At 43.3% G+C, this 20,568-nt stretch overlaps 1 protein-coding gene and 1 long non-coding RNA gene across 4 annotated transcripts in view; one reads left to right on the forward strand and one right to left on the reverse strand.

The window, feature by feature from the left end:
• The window catches only part of LOC118532492 (uncharacterized), a 177,378-nt gene that overhangs the window by 61,343 nt on the left and 95,467 nt on the right, over positions 1 to 20,568 (forward strand). The gene's annotated exons all lie outside the window — the stretch shown is intronic.
• Positions 1 to 20,568, reverse strand: part of IQCH (IQ motif containing H) — a 209,030-nt gene that overhangs the window by 43,780 nt on the left and 144,682 nt on the right. For all 3 annotated transcript variants that reach the window (XM_078078712.1, XM_078078714.1, XM_078078713.1), the window contains 2 exons: positions 11,398 to 11,518; positions 7,076 to 7,362 (listed from right to left, as the gene is read on the reverse strand). In XM_078078712.1, the coding sequence (XP_077934838.1) occupies positions 7,076 to 7,362; positions 11,398 to 11,518 (408 nt within the window). The remainder of the gene's footprint in view (positions 1 to 7,075; positions 7,363 to 11,397; positions 11,519 to 20,568) is intronic.

Genomic DNA, 20,568 nt, shown 5'->3' on the forward strand with positions numbered 1-20,568 from the left:
TTTCAAGTCTGTCTCTCCCACTAGATTGTGAACTCCCTAAGGGCAGGCCTCCACTTCTTTTGCATCTTTGCAGCCTTTGTAGCACCTACTAAAATGGCTTGTACATAATAGATGCTCAATAAATACTAGCTCTTTATTTTAGAATTTCCCAGAATTGAATTAGTAAGCTCAACAGATCTGGATATTCTAGAAGCTCCAAGAGTCCATCAATCAGCTGGCTATCACATGACTATCATTGTGTTAGATATCAGGAAGAGGTAAAAAATGCAAGGTCCAGTGTATTTTCTACAGGATTTACAAATTTCACGAAGGCAATATTTATGCCTAGGAACCAGTAAGAGTAAAAAACAATTGTGTGTGTGTGTATCAGATGAAACTGGGTGATGGATGTGAAATTAGCTTCCTCATGACAGGGAAAAGGTCTTGTTTATATCTCTGTTCCTTCAGATGCTAGCATAGGGCCAGAGTAAGCCCTTGGAAATTATTTGTTTAATGAACATGTCGGTCTGTCTTCAATCTGAAGCCTTTGGTAGGTGTTTCATGCCCCTCCTGGAACCCAGTGGATACTGCCCATCAAAGACCCTGGCTCCAAGACCCATTAGGGTAATACTTGCTGCTCTTTGTTTAAGGGTTGGATCCCTCCATGGTAATATGGCACAGAGCCCCTCCTCTCATCCTCATGTGGGAAGGCCAGATCTCCAATGTGGCTACCTTGTAGCTCTTTGTATTCTGCATGGAGTCTTGGAAAGCCTAGAATTTCCCCATTCCTAGGGTCCTGGAATCTTGGACATAAATCCACTGGCAGGAGTGGTTTTGTACTATGTTCTTACCACCTCCATTTCCCAGGGACTGGCCTTTTTCCTTTTTTTTTTTTTTTTTTAGAAAAACTGAAGTATAGTTGTTGGCATATGATACTGTATTAGTTTCAGGTGTACAAGATAGTGATTTGACTTTTATATACATTACTAAATGCTCACCATGATAAGCCTGGTTACCATCTGTCACTATACAAAGTTATTATAATGTTATTGACTGCATTCCCTATTCTGTACTTTACATCCCTGTGATTTATTTACTGGTCCTTTTTTTCTTTTATTCCCAATGACCCTGTGTTCTGGCTGATGTTCTCAATATTTAAATGCTATATTTCCAAAACTTTTCCTCCATTCTACTACCTTAGAACCTCTCTCTCATCTCCTTAAGGCTGAACAGGATTTTCCACACTCTTATCTGGAGTTGATTCACAATTGTGGGCCTGTCCTTGGTGCACCAGTGTCATTTTATCTCTCTCTTTTTTGGCTCCCAGTCCCCTTTGCTTTTACTATGGTAAGTTGTGGGGGCTCAGCTGGGACCAGAGAGCAAGAGTGTGAGATGGATGCGGTCACCTCAGTTTTCTGCCTCCCACGTCTATTGCAGGACATGTGTGTATGTAAGGTCATGTCTGTGAAAGTGCTTTGTAAGCTATTACATTCTATACAAATTTGTGATTATCATTATTCACATATTTTTTTCTGATTACAAATATAATAATGCTTACTTTTGAAAATGCAAATGCAGAAAGCCCAAAGAACAAAATAGAAGAAATCACTCTGTGTTAGTTTTCTATTGCTGCTGTAATAAGTTGCCATAAACTTAGTCGCTTAAAGGGTTGTAAGTCAAAATCTCACTGAGCTAAAATCAAGGGCTCAGCAGGGCTTTATTCCTCCTGGAGGTCCTAGAGGAGCATCTGTTTTCTTGCCTTGTCTATCTTCCAGAGGCTCTCTGCATTCCCTGGCTCACTGTCACTTCCTCTGTTTTCAAAGCTAGCAGAACCCTTGTGATTACATGGGCCACCTGCATAATCCAGGCTGATCTTCCCCTCTCAAGATCCTTAAGTTAATCGCATAGTTACGTTACCACATATGGTAACAGTCACAGGCTTCAGGGCTTAGGACATAGACATCTTTGGGGGCCATTACTCTGCCTACCACACCTCAATCCTCCAATCCAGAAATAATTGTAACTTCTTAGTGTATTTCTTTAGGTTTGTTTTGCTCTGCATGTATGTGTTTTTTTTTTTTCTCTTTATAAAATGGTTATTGTGTTGCATATATTGTTTTGTAATCTACGTTTTACCTTTATATTTTTTTAAGATTTATTTATTTATTTGAGAAAAAGAGAGAGAGCACGAGCAGGAGGGGTAGAGGGAGAGAGAATCTCAAGTGACTCCGTACTGAGTGTGGAGCTTGAAACAGGCCCGATCTCACTCCTGAGATCACGATCTGAGCCGAAACCAGGAGTTGGATGCTCAACCGACTGCGCCATCCAGGTCCTCCCGCTTTCAACTATTCTATAAACAGCTTCCTGTTAAATATTCTTCAAAAGCTTGAGTTTTACTGTTTTCATGACATTCGATTTTATTGCTCTATCATAATTTGCTAAACACATTCTCTATTATTGGAATTTAGGCTATTTGAAAATTTTTGCTGTCCTTAATATAAGGACATATGCATATCTGATTAACATATGCATACATAGACCTTTGTGGTCAGTTCCTTAGATATTTCTAAAAAGCGGGTTCCTGGGGCGCCTGGGTGGCTCAGTCGTTGGGCGTCTGCCTTCGGCTCAGGTCATGGTCCCAGGGTCCTGGGATCGAGCCCCGCATCGGGCTCTCTGCTCAGCGGGAGGCCTGCTTCTCCCTCTCCCACTCCCCCTGCTTGTGTTCCCTCTCTCACTGTGTCTCTCTCTGTCAAATAAATAAATAAAAAATTAAAAAAAAAGCAGATTCCTCTTCTTCTTATATTAATTTTGAGTATGAAAGTAAGTACCATGAAGATATTACTGAAATACATAATTTTTGAATGGGAAGTCTTCTAATAAGTCAAACAAGCTAACCTACTCACTTTATAGCTGAGAAAACTGAGGATAAGAGCAAGTGGTAAGTTAAAGTAATACCGTAATTTAGAAAAAGAACTAGATTCAGCTATTTGAAGCTTTAGCATGACAAAGAGCATTACAAATAAAACACAAATGACAGGGTTCTGTGTCCAAGTACAGGAGGTGTATGGGTGGAGCACAGATGTGGCAGGTGAAGAAGACAGCAGGATTGGTGGGGCAGTTGGTACACTGAACAAACAAATAAATTGATTGAACAAAGAAGCAAATATATTGAGGATCAAGAGACTCAGGTTTCTCACTGTTGGAGAAGGTACTTATTTTTAAGTGTGGAAAAGGGGAAGTCTAGAAAGAATCCTGAAGCGCTGGATTGGCATTAGAGATATTGGCAGAAATGCATGGTTTTAAAATCTATACACTGATAGATACAGGAATAGTTATAGATGCATTCATTTGTGGGTGTGGGTGTGTATGGTACACATATAATACATATACTTCTGAGCTCTGTCCCCTGAGAGTGACCAGAAGCAGTGACACTTCAGTCACAAGGACAGTACTAAGCCCAGATCTTAATACCATCTTCTACTATAAGAACCCAGGGCCCTTGGGTTGATCCTAGGTCCATGGCAGAGAAAATGTAAGATGAACCTGGAATATCTCTTTGTGATAGAAAGTAAGACAGTGCTCAAAGAATGATGGGGACATGTCCAAAGGACACAAGAGTCACCCTGAAGTTCTCCCAGTAGTCAAATCTGGAACACTGTGAGCATCGAAATGATGAAAACATCAAAATACAACTGAAGAAAGTAGAAACTCACACATCAAACTGGTATAAATACATATACGCATATATACATAAATGAAAGATGGAGAAGGAAAAAACTCTTGTTTGCAGTAGATTGCCAGTTAATAAATGTAGAAAACATGATAGAAATAGAGAGTTACCATTTATCACAGTGATGGCAGACCTAGGAGAAAACTGGCAATGGTTGCTAAGTTTCGTGGGTGGAAATTTGATGAGGAATAAAATATTGGTGTACTCCTGGAACACCTTTCTACAAAGTATTACTAATCACTGAAAAAGGAAAAAATAATGATTTTATGGTGGAGAAACATGGCTGGAAAAAGGAAGGAAAAGTCACAAATGACAATCTAGAAGAACGTATTTGTTTTTGTTTTTTTTTTTAATTTTTTATTTACTTATTTGACAGAGAGACAGAGAAAGAGCACAAGTAGGCAGAGTGGCAGGCAGAGAGAGAGGGAGAAGCAGGCTCTCCCCCGAGCAGGGAGCCGGACGTGGGGCTCGATCCCAGGACGCTGGGATCATGACCTGAGTCGAAGGCAGCAGCTTAACTGACTGAGCCACCCAGGCGCCCCTAGAAGAATGTATTTGTAACTTGTATAACAACCAAAGGATAAGAGTTGCTTATGTACAAAAAGTTCCACAAATCAACATTTGTATTATAGTCCAATTAAGTGGGGTAAAAGATATGATAAGGCAATTAAGACAAAATATATAAAGAGGCAACAAACATGAGGAGATGTGCATCATCACGAAAAATCAAAGAAATACTGAGGAAAACAAGATAACATTTTTTCCCCTATTAGACTGGCAAAAATGAGATGATAATATGCCAGTCTCTCCATTGGTACCACAAAGCATGCTAACTAGGAAGGAAATTAAGGTGCTTTCTGAAGTGATGTTACTTGCAAAATGGCTAGAGTATGCCAGTGATTTTGCAAAAAAAAAATTTTTATTGTATATATTACACTTATAAATAAAAATTTAATATGCTTATATATTTTTATTTATATTATTTATACTTTTATTATATATAATTATATATCATTTTATATATTTTTTTATATTGTATTATTATATTTTATTATATATATATACATCCGTATACACACACACAGAGTTAATCTACTTCCCTTGCCAATGTAAAAACACCCTTTGGTGTACTCACTGAACACTTCCTCTAATGTTTTCTATTGAAAATTGTAACACAGACGACCATATATTCAAATATTAACAGGAAGGGACAAGGAGAGGTCATAATATGATAAAATCACAGATATATGGGTTAATATTTGTTTATCTCATCCATCAAATGATGCCTGAATTCATTCTCTAAAAGTCTTGGCACCACATCTAGTATTTGCTAGAATACCTCTGTTTTTCCTTCCTTCCCTCCCTCCTTCCTTCAACACATATTTACTGAACACCTACTTTGGGCCAGGGCAGAAATAGTGCTGAGAATTGAGTGGGGAGCAAAAAGAGACATGGTACATCTCTTTGGGGGGCTTACAGTCTACAGAGGGAGGTAGCTGTAATCAGATAATCATATAAATAAGTTTAAAATTGTAACTTTAAAATTGTAAGCTAAAGTGGTGGGAAGGAAAGGTACTTGGTGATATGAGAACTCAAAACAGGGAGACTAAGCTTTGTCAGGGAGGTCAGGGAAGGCTTCCTTAAGAAAGTGTGGCTTGAGCTGAAATATGTTGGGTGGGAGGGGGGTTAACTAGGTGAAAAAGAAGAGGCAAGAGCATTTTAGGCAGAGGGGCAGCACATACAAAGGCCCTGTGGCAGGAGATAGTATGATGAGTAAGGGGGACTGAGAGAGGCCATTGTGGTTGGAAGAGAGAAAAAGAGGGGAGTTAGGTGAGAAAAGGCTGACAGGGCACATGGGACCAGCCAAGGTAAGGGTGGAACCTTAATCCCTGAAGCCCAGAAGAGTAGTAAGCCCAGAGATAGGACCAGCCCTGTGTTTGAAGATCCCCCTCCCTGCCATGCAATTTTCCCCATACCAAACTTGAATAAATAAAAACCGCAAGTCAACAGTCCCCATAGTTCCATCCTCATACCACCCCAGGGATCATAGATTAAACCCTCCTTGCTCATGAAGCCTCCCCTGCTTCCCTGCCACCCAGCTCTTTCACCGGAGGGCATTGTTTCTGTCCTCCCTCTACCCCGGGTAGATTTCTGGATGCCCTTCAGTTTGTCCTTTCTCTCTCAATGTGTGGGTCTGAGAAAGGAATGCAGAACTGATCGAGGGCCCAGGAAGGCAAATGGAAAATGATTATTGAGCAAGCTGAAAGCTGCCCAAAACATAAACTCTCACTTTGAAACCATCATCTGACTGAAATGGAGAATCATAAAACTGAGAATAATGAATATGAAACAACTAAAGTACATTTGCAATGTTGGACGGCCAGAGGATATCAGGAGAGCGAGGGCAGAGGCCATTTCACCCTGTCGACAGAGGTCTGGTCACCCAGCACTTACAGAGGTAGAACTGAACATTTTTAAAACTGAGTCCTGTGAAGTCATTACTGAATCTAAGCATTATGATTTTGGGGGGGGGGGTGCGGTGAGAAGCAAAGCAAAAAAGACTAAAGTTTTCTGGACCATTTATATCAGAGCCACACAGGTGCATATGAAGAATCTTACAGATGAAATATTGAATAAATAAAAGCATGTTATACAATAATAATATATAGTATGTTATGATCTATAAAAAGTTTTAAGACATGCAAAATGAAACTATCATTTATGGGTTTCTCCGCGCATTATCCAAGCGTAAAGGTATGGAAGGGAATCAAAGCCGCAGCTGTAAGCCGGTGGCTGCCTCCGGAGGAGGAGGGGCCACATTACGAGGATTGGCAAGGAGTGCGTAGGACCGGACGTGGTATCGGCACCACTTTATTTCTTAAGCTGACTGGGGGCACGTGATGTTTATTACATTATTACTATGGCCTTTTTATATTGATGAAATATGTCCATCCCAACACATTTTTAAGAAGAAAAAATGGACAACCTAAGTTGCTGGTGAACTACTGATAAGAAAAGGAACGGAAACAAGGACTCTCTTAAGGTCTTTCTAGTGACTGATGTTCTATTTAAGCTCAAGTTTTAGACAAGTTCAATCCCTGGATGGCATAAAATAGCCTCATGATAAGACATGGGCAGGACACAGGCCCCATCCACAGAGCTATGCGGGATAAGTTGCAGTCACTGAAACTCCAGCAGTACCCGAACAAGAAGATCCTGGGCACAGACCCCATAAATGCTGAATTTACAGAGGCAGCTCATCCGAGGAGCACTGCATCTGAGCAACTGCCTGATACTCCCTGTTGTACACGTGCAGACAGTATGGAGTCTTTATATATTTTAGTATTTCACGTGGCATCAACTTACCTGCTGTTCCAAGGTGGTTGGATCAATAAATGTCACCAGGTCTATAGAAAAGTAACCAACCACATTTCTCATTTTACAAGCATTTCCAATTTTGAGGCACAAAGAACTGAGAACTTGGGGATCCACCGAGGTCTGAGGCATGGTGGTACCAGTAGAGACGAAGGGGCCTTCTGCATGAAGCTGGTCCCCCGTGGACAGCACTCTGATTTCTCCATTGGGCTCGATCAGCATGTCCACCGTCAGGTTGGTGACACTTTCTGTAGGTGGGAACGCTTCCATCGTGCCTCCTGGTGGGAAAAGCATGGAGTAGGTGAAAATGTGCTCATGAGATTGTGTCCACTTAGCACAGAGGAAAAAGCCCAGGCTTTGGCAGATGGACGTGAGCTCAGATCCTGCATCTGCCATGTCTTGTGAGACTTTGGGCAAGTAGTTTCAGTTCTCTGAACTTCCTTTTTCATCATCTATAAAATGGGCATAATAAAACCTACCTCACCAGATTGTTGTGAATCTTAGAGATACTGTGTCTATAGTATTTATTCCAGTACTTGGCATATACTAGGACTCAATGAATGTCAGTTTTCATTCACCATAAAGACACCATAAATTCATCAAGGTTGTGCCTATTCATAACATAAACAATGGACTTAAGGACCATAGGCAAATCCCTCATGGGGGAATGAACTGCCCATCGTCTTCGTTTATACCTTGACGACAAGTGCTCTTTCTGTTCAACTTCCCTGCTTTTTGAAGTTTCAACAGGTTAGGACTTTTATCAAGTATAAGAGAACACTGACTATTATGTCAAAGGACTCCTACACAACGCCAATTGTCAAGCATTTTTTTAAATATAGAGTGCAGGAGATGCGGCCATTCTTGAAGAAGGGTCCCTGCTGATAATGAGAGCTTTATAATTTATCATACTTTACCTTTTGCTCTGAATAACAGAAATCACAGAGGCAAACCTGATGCTCAGCCACAGCAACAATATGAGCCCTGGCTAATTTTGTGAGATAGCTTAGGGATGTCCACAAAACTTACATGGCCCTGATATTTTGTTGTAGGCCTAACATAAATCTTACTGTATACACACCTTTTATAGAAAAAATTTTTAGTATTATTTATAAAGAATAAGATAGCATAACTTAAAAGTAAAAACAACGAAGTGTTCCCTAGACAGGGCGGCCTCTGGAGCCTGAGAGTATTAAGATAAACTTGGTGCATATTTCACAAAATTGCTAGGATATGACCTCTGCCCACAGGCTTTGAACAGCATATATGGTTAGATCCTGAGATTTTAGCAGTTCTCAAATGCAGCCATCTGTTACTTTATACAAAAGGCAGTTTCCTTAAGTGTCTATAAATTTGTTTGGAGCCGGCCCTAAGGAAAGTTTCAGAAGGAAAACTGATTTATCTATTTAGTTAGTATGAGATGTGCTTTTCTTTAAATGGGGCCTACTAGTGTGTGCTGCACCTAAATATGAGTTGTTGGGAAATTAGCAAGGTAAATGCAACAAAACAACAAAATCTACAAAAACAAACACAAATACCAGTTTCGTCTCTGAGTGAATTAACTTTGTGGCTTTATCCGTCACCTGTATTTTGAAAGATTGTGCGTCAGTGGAAACACATTATCCTTTATACTTACAAGATTACTTGAGTTTTTTTGTTTTGTTTTATCTTTGTTTTTTTTGTTTGTTTGTTTGTTTTTTACTTCAAAGTAGCTTATTTGTACTGTCTTCTCAGCATTATGACCATGGCTTTTTCATTCTTAACTTTTTTTCCTTTCAAAGCAATTAATTCCTCTTTTTAAAAAGTATATTGCCTTTGATGATAGTCCTGTGACAAGGTAGAAACTGAATGTGTAGCATGTTTTATAGCCATAAGCACACCTGAGAGAGCAGAAGGGAAATTAAACAGGCAAGAGTGGAAGGTGGTGAGAGATGTGGCACGAGAGTCAGGAAACCTGGGGGGATGACCCGGCTTCAGTGAGCATTTATGCAGGGCCTGCTGTATGCACTGGGCTCAGAGCCAGGCAGAGGTTTGGAAACACATGACTTCCTAGAACTGGGTTTTTGAGACGTGTTAGCATTGTAGGGTCTAACTGTGTTCCCATTCACTACATATTTGTTGTGTGGTTTTGCCCTAGTGACTTCCTAGCTTTGAGCCTCTCTCTCTGTCTATAAAATTGGCTTAATAAAGCTTGTTGTGCTTCCCATAAATAGTTACCGTGTTTACAACATGGTTGAAAGAGAGGAAGAAAGCGTAGAGATGAGCAGGAGGTCGAGGCATAGCCTAAGCTTGTGGTGATACAGCTCAGGTGAGACCGTGGCTGGGAAAACCCTTTCTAAGCTACCCAAAGCTCCCACGACAATAACGAGATTAGAAGACGGTTTGCAGGCTGACCTTGGAAGATTTGGAAACTCCTAAGTCCTGTCCTGGATGCACCTGGAGATCTTCAGGGTCTCCCTCTCCTAACAAAAAGAATCCCTTATTCTTGACCATTTTTGTTGTAGGTGCCTTATTTTCTCCCATTTATGCATATGGGGTTGACTTTGTTAGTTTTACTTTTCTGTCAGTGGGTGCATGTGGAAATTTGTAGAATCACACAAGTTTAGATTTGAGAGCACACTGGAGATCATGCATCATCTCCCCTTCTCCCTGCACCAGTGAAGAACCCCTTTACATCATGCTTGTTAGATGCTGACCATCCAACCCGTAGCTTGACTAGTTCATTAACCTGGTGTTCGCTACTCCCTCCCACTCCACACCGCTCACCCCATGCTTTCCAGCAAGCCACGCATCTGTCCTTTCTGGTGCTCTCCTATACACTGAGCTAGGATGTGTTCCTTGATAAATACACCCGCTGGATCCTGCCAGGACTCCCGGAACAACACAGAGGTAGCCTCTTATTGGCTCTGCTATGTATTCACAGGGTGATTTGGGGTGAGTTACTTAATCTTTTGTACCTCTGTTTCCCCTTCTGTAAAACAAGGGTGATAATGGTACCCACCTGATAGGATTGTTGGGGGGGATCAAATAAATTGATGTGCATATGCCTAGAATAGTCTCTGGCACATGATAAACACTCCCTGGTGCTCATCATGTTATCTCCACTGTGCTGTGATCAGCGCTGTGTGGTTGCTGTTGCTCTTATCTGACATCATGTTACAATGTTATCATATATTAGTGCTAATATAATTGATAAGGGAAATCTGTGTCCTAAGATGCCCCACCGAGCCAGCGAGAGAGAGTCCCAGTCCTTGCCCTGGGGCTCTTCCGGGTCCTTCTCCCTGCCCCGCTTCACACGCCAAAAGTGCCAAGTATGCGGAAGTAGAGGTATATAAATTACCCCCCTTGTTTGTGCTCAGGGCTCAGACCTTTGGAGATCACTCTCCTTTGAGCCCGCCAGCGTTAAATAAACCTCCTATCCTCCAAGATCTCCGAGTGCCGCCTGGTTCTTCCGTCGGGTGATCCAGTCTAGGTTCCGTAACATAATCACTTTTATTATCACCTGACAGCGGTGAATAGAGTGTGAATAGATATATTCTGTGGCCTGTTATACTAGCCTCCTCGTGTCCTTCATGTGGGTAAGCAGGTAAGAATATCTGCCTTGCATGGAGGTTGTAACCTCCTAAGAGTGAGGAGCCTTGCATGGGCATGTGGTCCCCACAGGGGCCTCTGCAACTGGGGACAAGCATCACTCCCTCCATTCCGCCCCTCATCCACAGACCTCCTCATGTCCTTAGAGGGTAAAGGGTGAATTAGGAGGATGAAAAGGACAGTGGAGGACCCTTACTTAGAAATTCTGCCTTCAGAACTGGAGGTGAGACCATTTCTGCTGTCTCACAAAAGAAAAGGGGAAAGGAACATGTATTAAGGACCCATGTTGAGGCTGCGTGGTAGAAACGTTCACATCTGTATTGCATTGAATCCTCCCAGCAACCCCGTGAGGTAGGGTAAGGGAGGGAACTGGGCCTCCGAGAGTTTTAGAACCGTGTTCAAGGTCAGGGATGAGCTCCATAATCAGGTCATCTGATTCCAAAACCCACCTGTCAGGGGAAGTCTAAGGTGCAAACACGGGGCCGAATCTTGAGCTATGTCTGCCATGCTTGGTGTGCTCAGCTCCTATTTATGTAAGAGGCTGAGTGCAAGTTAAATATTTAGACAAAGTTTAAAAGAGGGAAAAAAGTCTGCTTATGGGGGCACTTATGTAAACCAACACAAGAGATGCAAGGTATTTAAATCAGCGCGAGGTTGACCCAAAACTGGAATTCAAGGTTGTATGGACCAATCCTCAGTAGAAACTTTACAGTCTTATTTACCTTGACTGAGAAATGTTTGGAGGAATTTCCTCCACGTCGGGAACCGTTTCTCATTGACTGGCTGTGCGTGCTGTGCTAAAATGCCCGCTAGCTCCTCGGAGATCTTCACCAAAGCTGGCTCCTGCAGAAACAAATTAAATAGAACCACAAGCAATTTTACTACAGAAATGAAAACTGCTTGTGGAGTGATTAAAAACCAGGCCTCCAACAGGCAAAAAAAATGTGGTTACTGTTTACCCAGAGTCAGAAAGCCATTTTGAAATTTTTCTCTAATTTTCCAGGCATTTCAGTTTTCATATTTCAATGTGATTTGTCCCCTAAATATTGCTGCTAGTCGTGCCTATTGTCTCCGAAGGGCAGCCTTCTGTCTGGACATCAGGAAATCCGGCTGCAGACCCACTGCTGCTGACCAGCTGAGTGTCCTTGGGCAGTGGGCCTCTCCACTCTGGGCCTCAGTTTCCCTTTATTGTAAGTAGGGGTTCATTACCTTGTCCCTAAGATCCTTCAGCCTGGAACGTTTTTTTATTCTGTGACACTAACCGGGCTGACTCTGGGAGAAATTATGGAGTTGGAAGGGTCTTTCTTTGGCACCTCCATCTTTTTAAGCTGTGTCCTTTCCCCCTTGTTGGGGAGCCTCCACATCCTAGAGCCATGGGATCAAAGCCTTAAACTTCAGGATGATGCTGTAAAGGTGGGATTATAGGTGGGAGCAGGTTGAAAGAGTGAGATGGGGAGGGGGCTATCATTCCCCACTAGGTCACAGCCTCATCTGACTAGACCGAAGACAAGCCCCCCTACCATTATCAGACAACCCAAACCACAGCCCTTGTGAAAATGAAAACAGCCAGAAATCCCCTAAAGAGTAAGATGCCTAACTTTTTGATATAAAAAGCCTCAGGTTGCCAGGGCCCCTTTTTTTTTCTGGATAGTCTTGGTAGACTCTCTAAAAATTTTCAAATAGAAGCCACCTCTTCAGATTTTATTTCTGGCAGAAGTAGGGCAGGGCACTAGATATAAAACCATTTGATGGGCGGTATTCATATTCAAAATATGGGACACCGACAAGAAAAGCTCGGGCTTCCTTGGGGTTGCTGGGGACCCTCTGGATCTACGTGTGAGTGCTCAGTAATTTGGAAGAATTGGAAAAGAACCCACCGCTTTGGTGAGTGAGCTTGAAAGGAGTCTTAGAAGTAATCTGTATACTCATTTATTTTCAACTTCCCTGACATTAAAAAAGAGCCTGTCGGGCCCCCACCTCCCCCCACCCCCAGCTTCTCGGGATATCTGTTTCATTCTGGGTCCAGAAAATCTATAATAGAAGACAGATGTCTGAGAATATACTCTAGGCAGGTCCAAATCATCTGAATAATTTCTGAAATATTCAGAAAATCCTGGTGGGAGAGTCTCATTAGTTAGCCTGGTAAGTGCTTGACATACAAAACAAAAATGCCAATGAGAAAGAGAGTGCCTGGCCAGCACGTTCAGGATGAATCGCTGGGCATCGGCTGGAGGTCTGTTCAGAAGGGTTGGGGAAGCTGGCTCAGGCCACGAACCTTTGCCCTGGGAGGTGGAACATATTTACGACCACTGGGCTGTACACTGAAAAATGTTAAAGACGGTAAATTTTATGTTATATATATTTACCACAATAAAAGCAATGGGAGGAAAAATGACAAAATGTCAGGCCTTCCTTTTAAGCAGGGAAATCGCTGGCAAAGCAAGGGACCTTAAGCCTTCCATATTCTGCACCATGTACACATTTCCTCTGCTTTTTACTGGGTATCGCCTCAGGCCTCCAGAGCCCTGCATCTCAATCATAAACAAGTAAATACAGCGCAGGGTTCCAACAACCTGGAACCCCTCGTTTTTCCTTCTTGGAACATCGTCCTCCAAACCCTCTTTTCGTTTGATACTTGTTTCAGTTAAAAGCATTCTACTCTATCGAAGAAGACGAATTGTCTGTGGTTCATGAGGTGCCCCAAAGCTGGGACACCCAAGCATGGCTGTCGATTCCCACCCTGCTCAGGGAAAGCCCTGTGTCAAGGAAGGAAGCCTTGCAGGCCAGGCCCTCCCTCACAACAGTGGAGGCTTCTTTTCTGTTCACCCACGATTAAAGGGTCTTTCCTGCCCTGCTTCTGAAAACTGTTAAGACATCGGCTCCGTCACCTGTCGTGTGGCTATTCACATCAAGACAGTCCAAAGAGAAATAATTCATTTATTCATTTACTCATGCATATATCAATAAATTACAGGTATGCAGAGCATTGAAATCACAGAGACAGACAGTATAGTGGTGGCTGTCGGGACAGGGGGTGGGGGGGATGGGGAGTTGGTGTTGCATGGGTACAGAGATCCAGTTTTACAAGATGGAAAGAGCTAGGGAGATGGATGGTGGCAACAGCTGCCCAGGATTACGAACATATTTACGACCACTGGGCTGTACACTGAAAAACGTTAAAGACAGTAAATTTTATGTTATATATATTTACCACAATAAAAGCAATGGGAGGAAAAATGACAAAATGTCAGGCCTTCGTTTTAAGTAGCTGAACTAGGGGAAAAGGGTGTCTGTGTGTTTTAGGGGGTGGAGATGGAGCGGAGTCAGTGAAGGAATAGGTGGAAACCTTGCTATCTAAATCTTGAAACTAGATCTCCATCAACTTGAGGATCAAGCTGAGACTCCCCAGACAACTCATGAAGAGGGGCCACTGTGACTTGGCCTGTGATTCCTAATGTAGCCTCACCACTCTCCTCTCCAGCTCCCAGCCTCGCCCCAACCTCCCCTGGTTGAGTGTCTTTCCTCAGCCTGCCTTCCTCTACTTCCTCCCCTGGCTGCCTCCTCCTCCTTCTGAGTTAGTCCCGGTCACACCTCCCCCAGGAAGCCTTCTGGGTCACCAGCTGGGTATCCTTTCTCTGTCTCTCCAGCTCCGTGGGGGCTCCCTCATGGTGTGGTAGTGGCTTTTGAGGTCATTTGCCCCAGTGCTCTGCACAGGGAACACTAAATGTGGAATGAATCATGGACCCAGCCCCAAACAGCTGAAGTTCCAGAATAAGGGAAAATGTGAAACCTCTCAACAGGCCTCCCTCCTTGATGTCTCAGAACCACCTGGGGGGATGACCACTTAAGAACCACCAATGCTTCCTGGGTGGATTTTATGGGATTCCCTGCCTCTGAGGGGCATTGGGAAGATAAATGAGGTGACATTTATGAAGTGCCACCTCAGATGCAACACGCTATGAGAGGGCCAATAATTAACTGGTAGGGCTGAGGCTTGTGTGAGGCATCTGGATGCTGTGCCAAGCGGCCGCTGCTGCCTCTGCTCACACAGCCAGCCGTTCTGCCCGATCCGCAGCATTTACGCCGTGCACAGAGCCACAGCAAGGGGGTAAATTTCCTAGAGGAAAGTCTGCTGCAGGAATCTGGAGGATGAATCGTGTGCCATCATGAGAAGTACACAGCTGAAGGCACTGGTGGGGTGATGTTCGCTAGGGGATGCTGGGGCACATGGAGGCAGCTTGGGGCCATGATTAACTCTCTAAGAAAAAGATACGGGTTGGAATAAGGGGGAGGTATTAACTATTCCATAAATTTATTTAGAAAGCTTCTTTTTTTTTTAGACTTCAAGTTATTTTATTTTTTATTTTTTTTGATGTAGTGTTCCATGATTCATTGTTTGCGTATAACACCCAGTGCTCCATGCAGAACGTGCCCTCTTTAATACCTATCACCAGGCTAACTCATCCCCCCACCCCCCTCCCCTCTAGAACCCTCAGTTTGTTTCTCAGGGTCCATAGTCTCTCATGGTTTGTCTCCCCCTCCGATTTCCCCCCCTTCATTTTTCCCTTCCTGCTATCTTTTTTTTTTTTTTTTTAACATATAATGTATTATTTGTTTCAGAGGTACAGGTCTGTGATTCAACAGTCTTACACAATTCACAGCGCTCACCATAGCACATACCCTCCCCAGTGTCTATCACCCAGCCACCCCATCCCTCCCACCCCCCACCACTCCAGCAACCCTCAGTTTGTTTCCTGAGATTAAGAATTCCTCATATCAGTGAGATCATATGATACATGTCTTTCTCTGACTTATTTCGCTCAGCATAATACCCTCCAGTTCCATCCATGTCGCTGCAAATGGCAAGATTTCATTCCTTTTGATGGCTGCATAATATTCCATTGTATATATATATATATATATACCACATCTTCCTTAACCATTCATCTGTCGATGGACATCTTGGCTCTTTCCGTAGTTAGGATCCAACAGTACATTAAAAGGATTATTCACCACGACCAAGTGGGATTTATCCCTGGGCTGCAAGGTTGGTTCAACATCCACAAATCAATCAATATGATACAATACATTAATAAAAGAAAGAACAAGAACCATATGATCCTCTCAACAGATGTAGAAAAAGCATTTGACAAAGTACAGCATCCTTTCTTGATCAAAACTCTTCAGATTATAGGGATAGAGGGTACATACCTCAATATCATAAAAGCCATCTATGAAAAGCCCACAACAAATATCATTCTCAATGGGGAAAAACTGAGAGCTTTCCCCCTAAGGTCAGGAACATGGCAGGGATGTCCACTATCACCACTGCTATTCAACACAGTACTAGAGGTCCTAGCCTCAGCAATCAGACAACAAAAAGAAATAAAAGGCATCCGAATCGGCAAAGAAGAAGTCAAACTCTCACTCTTTGCAGATGATATGATACTTTATGTGGAAAACCCAAAAGACTCCACCCCAAAACTGCTAGAACTCATACAGGAATTCAGTAAAGTGGCAAGATATAAAATCAATGCACAGAAGTCAGTGGCATTCCTATACACCAACAACAAGACAGAAGAAAGAGAAATTAAGGAGACGATCCCATTTACAATAGCACCCAAAACCATAAGATACCTAGGAATAAATCTAACCAAAGAGGCAAAGAATCTGTACTCAGAAAACTATAAAATACTCATGAAAGAAATTGAGGAAGGCACAAAGAAATGGAAAAATGTTCCATGCTCATGGATTGGAAGAACAAATATTGTGAAGATGTCAATGCTACCTAGAGCAATCTACACATTTAATGCAATCCCTATCAAAATACCATCAACTTTTTTCAAAGAAATGGAACAAATAATCCTAAAATTTGTATGGAACCAGAAAAGACCCTGAATAGCCAGAGGAATGTTGAAAAATCAAAGCAAAGCTGATGGCATCACAATTCCGGACTTCAAGCTCTATTTTGAAAGCTTCTGATGGGAAATAGGAGGAGTATACTAAGAATGGCCTTAGTACCAATGAAAGGAGAATTGTCACCCCACCCCTACCACACTGAACCAAACCGTACAAGCCCAGAAGGACCTGCAGCTCACATATTCAAGAAAAGGCAGCAAACTGACATTCCATATAAGAGCTCTGTTTTATCTCCGCCACTCCCACAAACAACACTCCACAGCACAGTTTCTGCTGGGTGCTCGGAAGCTGCCTGTGCACGGGTGGGTGAGGCCAGAGCTCAGAGCCAGGTGCAGAGGACTCCATCAGAGCTGTGGCAAGACAACCTAAGAGCACCCTCTTCTTGGGAGCAACAAGGGCTCAATGGCCACAAAGGGCCGTCTGACATCAGATGCCAGTTCTCAGTGTTGGAGGGGCAGTTTCTGTTCTCTAGTGTGTATCATTTTGCACAGTTCAAACACAATTACCACACCTTTACAGGCAGATGCTGGTAAGGGAAGATCTGTAGCAATTCAGGCTTATTCCCTTCAAAATGAACTCGAGGACACCCAGGCGCCTGAGTACACCCACGCGCATAACCACGCCAGACAAACCCCTAGGTTCATGGGAATGGTCAAAATCATAAACGTAAAATACTTTCCTTTGTCAGAGTAGGCTCACACTCATGAGCTCTTTCGGTCCCTACAGTAACACTCTGAGGTAGGCCTGCACGGTATCCTGTCCCCTGCTTTACAAATGGGAGGTGGAGGCTCCTAGAATGAAGAGGCTTGTTGTGTTGTCAGATTCTGTCACTGGGTGATGTTTAACACATGACTAAAGACAGAAAAAAATGGGAGATTGTGGGAATAAGTGCTAGTTTGCTTTCTTTGCCCCCTTTTCGCCCTCCCAAAGTGTGTCTTTATAGGAGTGTGTGTGTGTGTGTGTGTGTGTATTTATGCATATACATAAGATGTCTGTTATAAGCCAGCAATGGGGGGGTGGGCATCTTCTCCATCCTACAAGCTTGTGAAGTGAGTAGTTAGAAGGTTTCACTTCAGTCAGTCACATCAAGGTGGTAGACTACCCAGGCAGTGCTTCAGAGGTCCAATCACCCGTGCGGAGTAGATCATTTAGAGCTAACAACTCTGGGGGTGTGGGAAGGAAAGTATGCACCTTGTGGGTGACAAATGGATGTTAGAAAAATCCACTTTAATTTTTGGAAAAAAAAATCAGAATTCCAGCTTTTTCTTCCATCATGATTGCACTGGCTCTGCCAACACACATTAGCTGCTGGCCTCTGTGGAGTGAGAGCTCTAGAGCAGCTCCCATCCAGGAGAAACTTCGGCCCCATCTTTGCCACTGCACAGGCTTGTCACCCTTTCTTCAGTGCCCACATGTACCCCCAGAGTGCACTGATGATAGTCAGGAATCATGACCTTGGGAGGTTCCAAGATACCTGCAGAGCATAGGGCCCAGGGCCTCCTTCTGCCGACCAAGGCAACCTAGAGAGTCTTGTCTATCAAGCATGGACCTTGCCTCTCAGCCCACTCTCTTTTTCTATCAAGAAAGTATAAATTTGAAGGGAGAGATATTTGACTGAAGGAAATTCATGATCTCTCAGGGGAAGCCACTAGCATATCCAATTTAATACTGCCCTCAATGACTAAAGCTACTTCAAACTCCAGAGAGTTAACTTTCCCAGGTAAATTCTGTGTGTGTGTTAGAAGGTGTGTGTGTGTGTGTGTGTGTGTGTGTGTGTGTGTTGGGGAGGATGGGAGAGGAGAAAGAAGGAATACAAATCAGAATGCTCTAAATATCAATCCCACCAAAACTCACTTTACTTTAGAAGCTTCTTTGCTAGATCTGCTGTGGTAGATTAAGGAAAATAACTTCTTGGCTAATCACCTCCAATCTCTCACATCACACATTGGTGGTGTTCAAAAGAGAAACCAAGGGATCCGCTTTATGAAGATTTCTGATATCCCTAAATGCAGGAATGGAGGGTGGCATAAGGTCAGAAGGGCAGGACAGCGACCTGAAAAGCTAAGCAAGACTGTCAGTGTTGAAAGGGGCCATATGGATCGTCTAAGTCAAATGCCTCATGTCACAGAGAGGGGATGGGACTCCTGCACTCGCTCAGTGAGACTGCAGCTCTCTGGCTGCCTCTGACTCCCGGGTGAGTCTTCTTCACCAGCCCTGCTGCCTCCTTCAGAGGGTAAAGTGTGGGCACCATGAAAGGTGCTCAGGATTTGAATTGGCTGGTGGCACAAAGATGGAGAGAAGGGAGGGATTCCAAATTTGAGGGCGAACGTAGAAAGGTTGTTTGCTGTGCACAGGATGCATTTACCACGGTAGTCATTTTTTAGGTAAAATAATAGCTCTCACGGGCGCCTGGGTGGCTCAGTTGGTTGGGCGACTGCCTTTGGCTCAGGTCATGATCCTGGAGTCCCTGGATCGAGTCCCGCATCGGCCTCCCTGCTCAGCAGGGAGTCTGCTTCTCCCTCTGACCCTCCCCTTCTCATGTACTCGCTCTCTCTCATTCTCTCTCTCTCAAATAAATAAATAAAATCTTTAAAAAAAAAAAATAATGGCTCTCACTTACTGAAAGCTTACCATGTGGCAGGCCTGCGCCAGAGATTTTTTATATTTATGATCTCAAAGCCAGTCGGAGTAGATATTATCATTGCCATTTCATGTCACACAGCCATGAAGTAGCAAACTGGGATTCAAATCCAGTTGCTACCAGTATGCCACAGTGCAATGGGATCTGTTTCTGTAACTACTATCAGCGGGCATAAATAGTCCGTCTGGGTCAGATTAGATCATCCACATGTGACGCTAAGGCTGTGCGGTCAAATGAGTGAAGAAGTGGCGAGTGGACATCTGTCGTGGACCACCCAGCAACTTTGTCCCCCTGTTCAGGGTAACGATGTCCCAAACTCCCTTTCAGGAACTGCCCCTACCTCATTCTTAGCTGTACAGGTTGATTGAGAGTGGCTCACCCTCAACTGCAATGTTCTTTCTTCCTCCTATTGTCTCGATCAAGGACAAGCTCCAGGAGCTCCTGGCAGCCAGCTTGCAGCCCTGCGGACAGCCAGCCAGAGGGTGGAGCAGACGTCATGGGCAATGAGGAGGAGAGATGGAGAGCCACCGGGCCCCTAGTGGTGTTGAGCCACTGGATTAAGCCTTGTCCAAAGTCAGTCTAATCCTTGGATTTTCAGTTAGCTGAGATAGTCAAGCCATTTTGAGTTGGATTTTCTGTTACTTGAACGTTTAAACATTTTAAGCAGATACAAATGGGTGGGCCAAACCGTGTGCCCACAATCCGTGCTGGGCAAACGTTCTGATCGTCTGTGCTTTGGTTACTCTCATTCTGCAACCAGTAGTGAAGTTTTCACTCATTTCTCTCCATTAAGATCATTAGGAACAGTCCCTCTTTAGAGTGCAAAAATATGCTGAGAAGATGAAGGAAAAATGAAAATGTCTTCAGCAAGTCATAAACTACTTCCCACACCTACTTAAAGTTTAAGGACTGCTTTAATACTCCATGTTTAATTGTTAATTGAGAATTTAAAAATCAAAAATGCCAACTTTGCCTTCGATGAGATGGAAAATTATGCTGCTGTAGAAGGTAACATAATGTAAAACAGCCAACATTACCAAGGCACACAAATGTTTTTGGTATGTAAAATTGCTTTGTAAAATATTTGCTCCATCTGCTGAAAGCGGCAAGACAATTTTCCCTTGATAGCTAATGGCCCATTTCGGCTGTGTGGCAAGTGATTCGCTGCGGTGGCGGCTCTCATTAAACAGAATGGTGAAAATGCGGTATATAATTCCATACTTATGTAGCATTATCCACTCGATGCTTCTCGAGGAGTCTGTCCCTCATTATGTAGGCCTCCACGTTGTACCAACATGCAGGCCTAGCAGTTGATTTGACTGGAGAAGCGTTT

This window comes from Halichoerus grypus, chromosome 8, assembly GCF_964656455.1.
Source record: "Halichoerus grypus chromosome 8, mHalGry1.hap1.1, whole genome shotgun sequence".
Lineage (NCBI taxonomy): Eukaryota > Metazoa > Chordata > Mammalia > Carnivora > Phocidae > Halichoerus > Halichoerus grypus.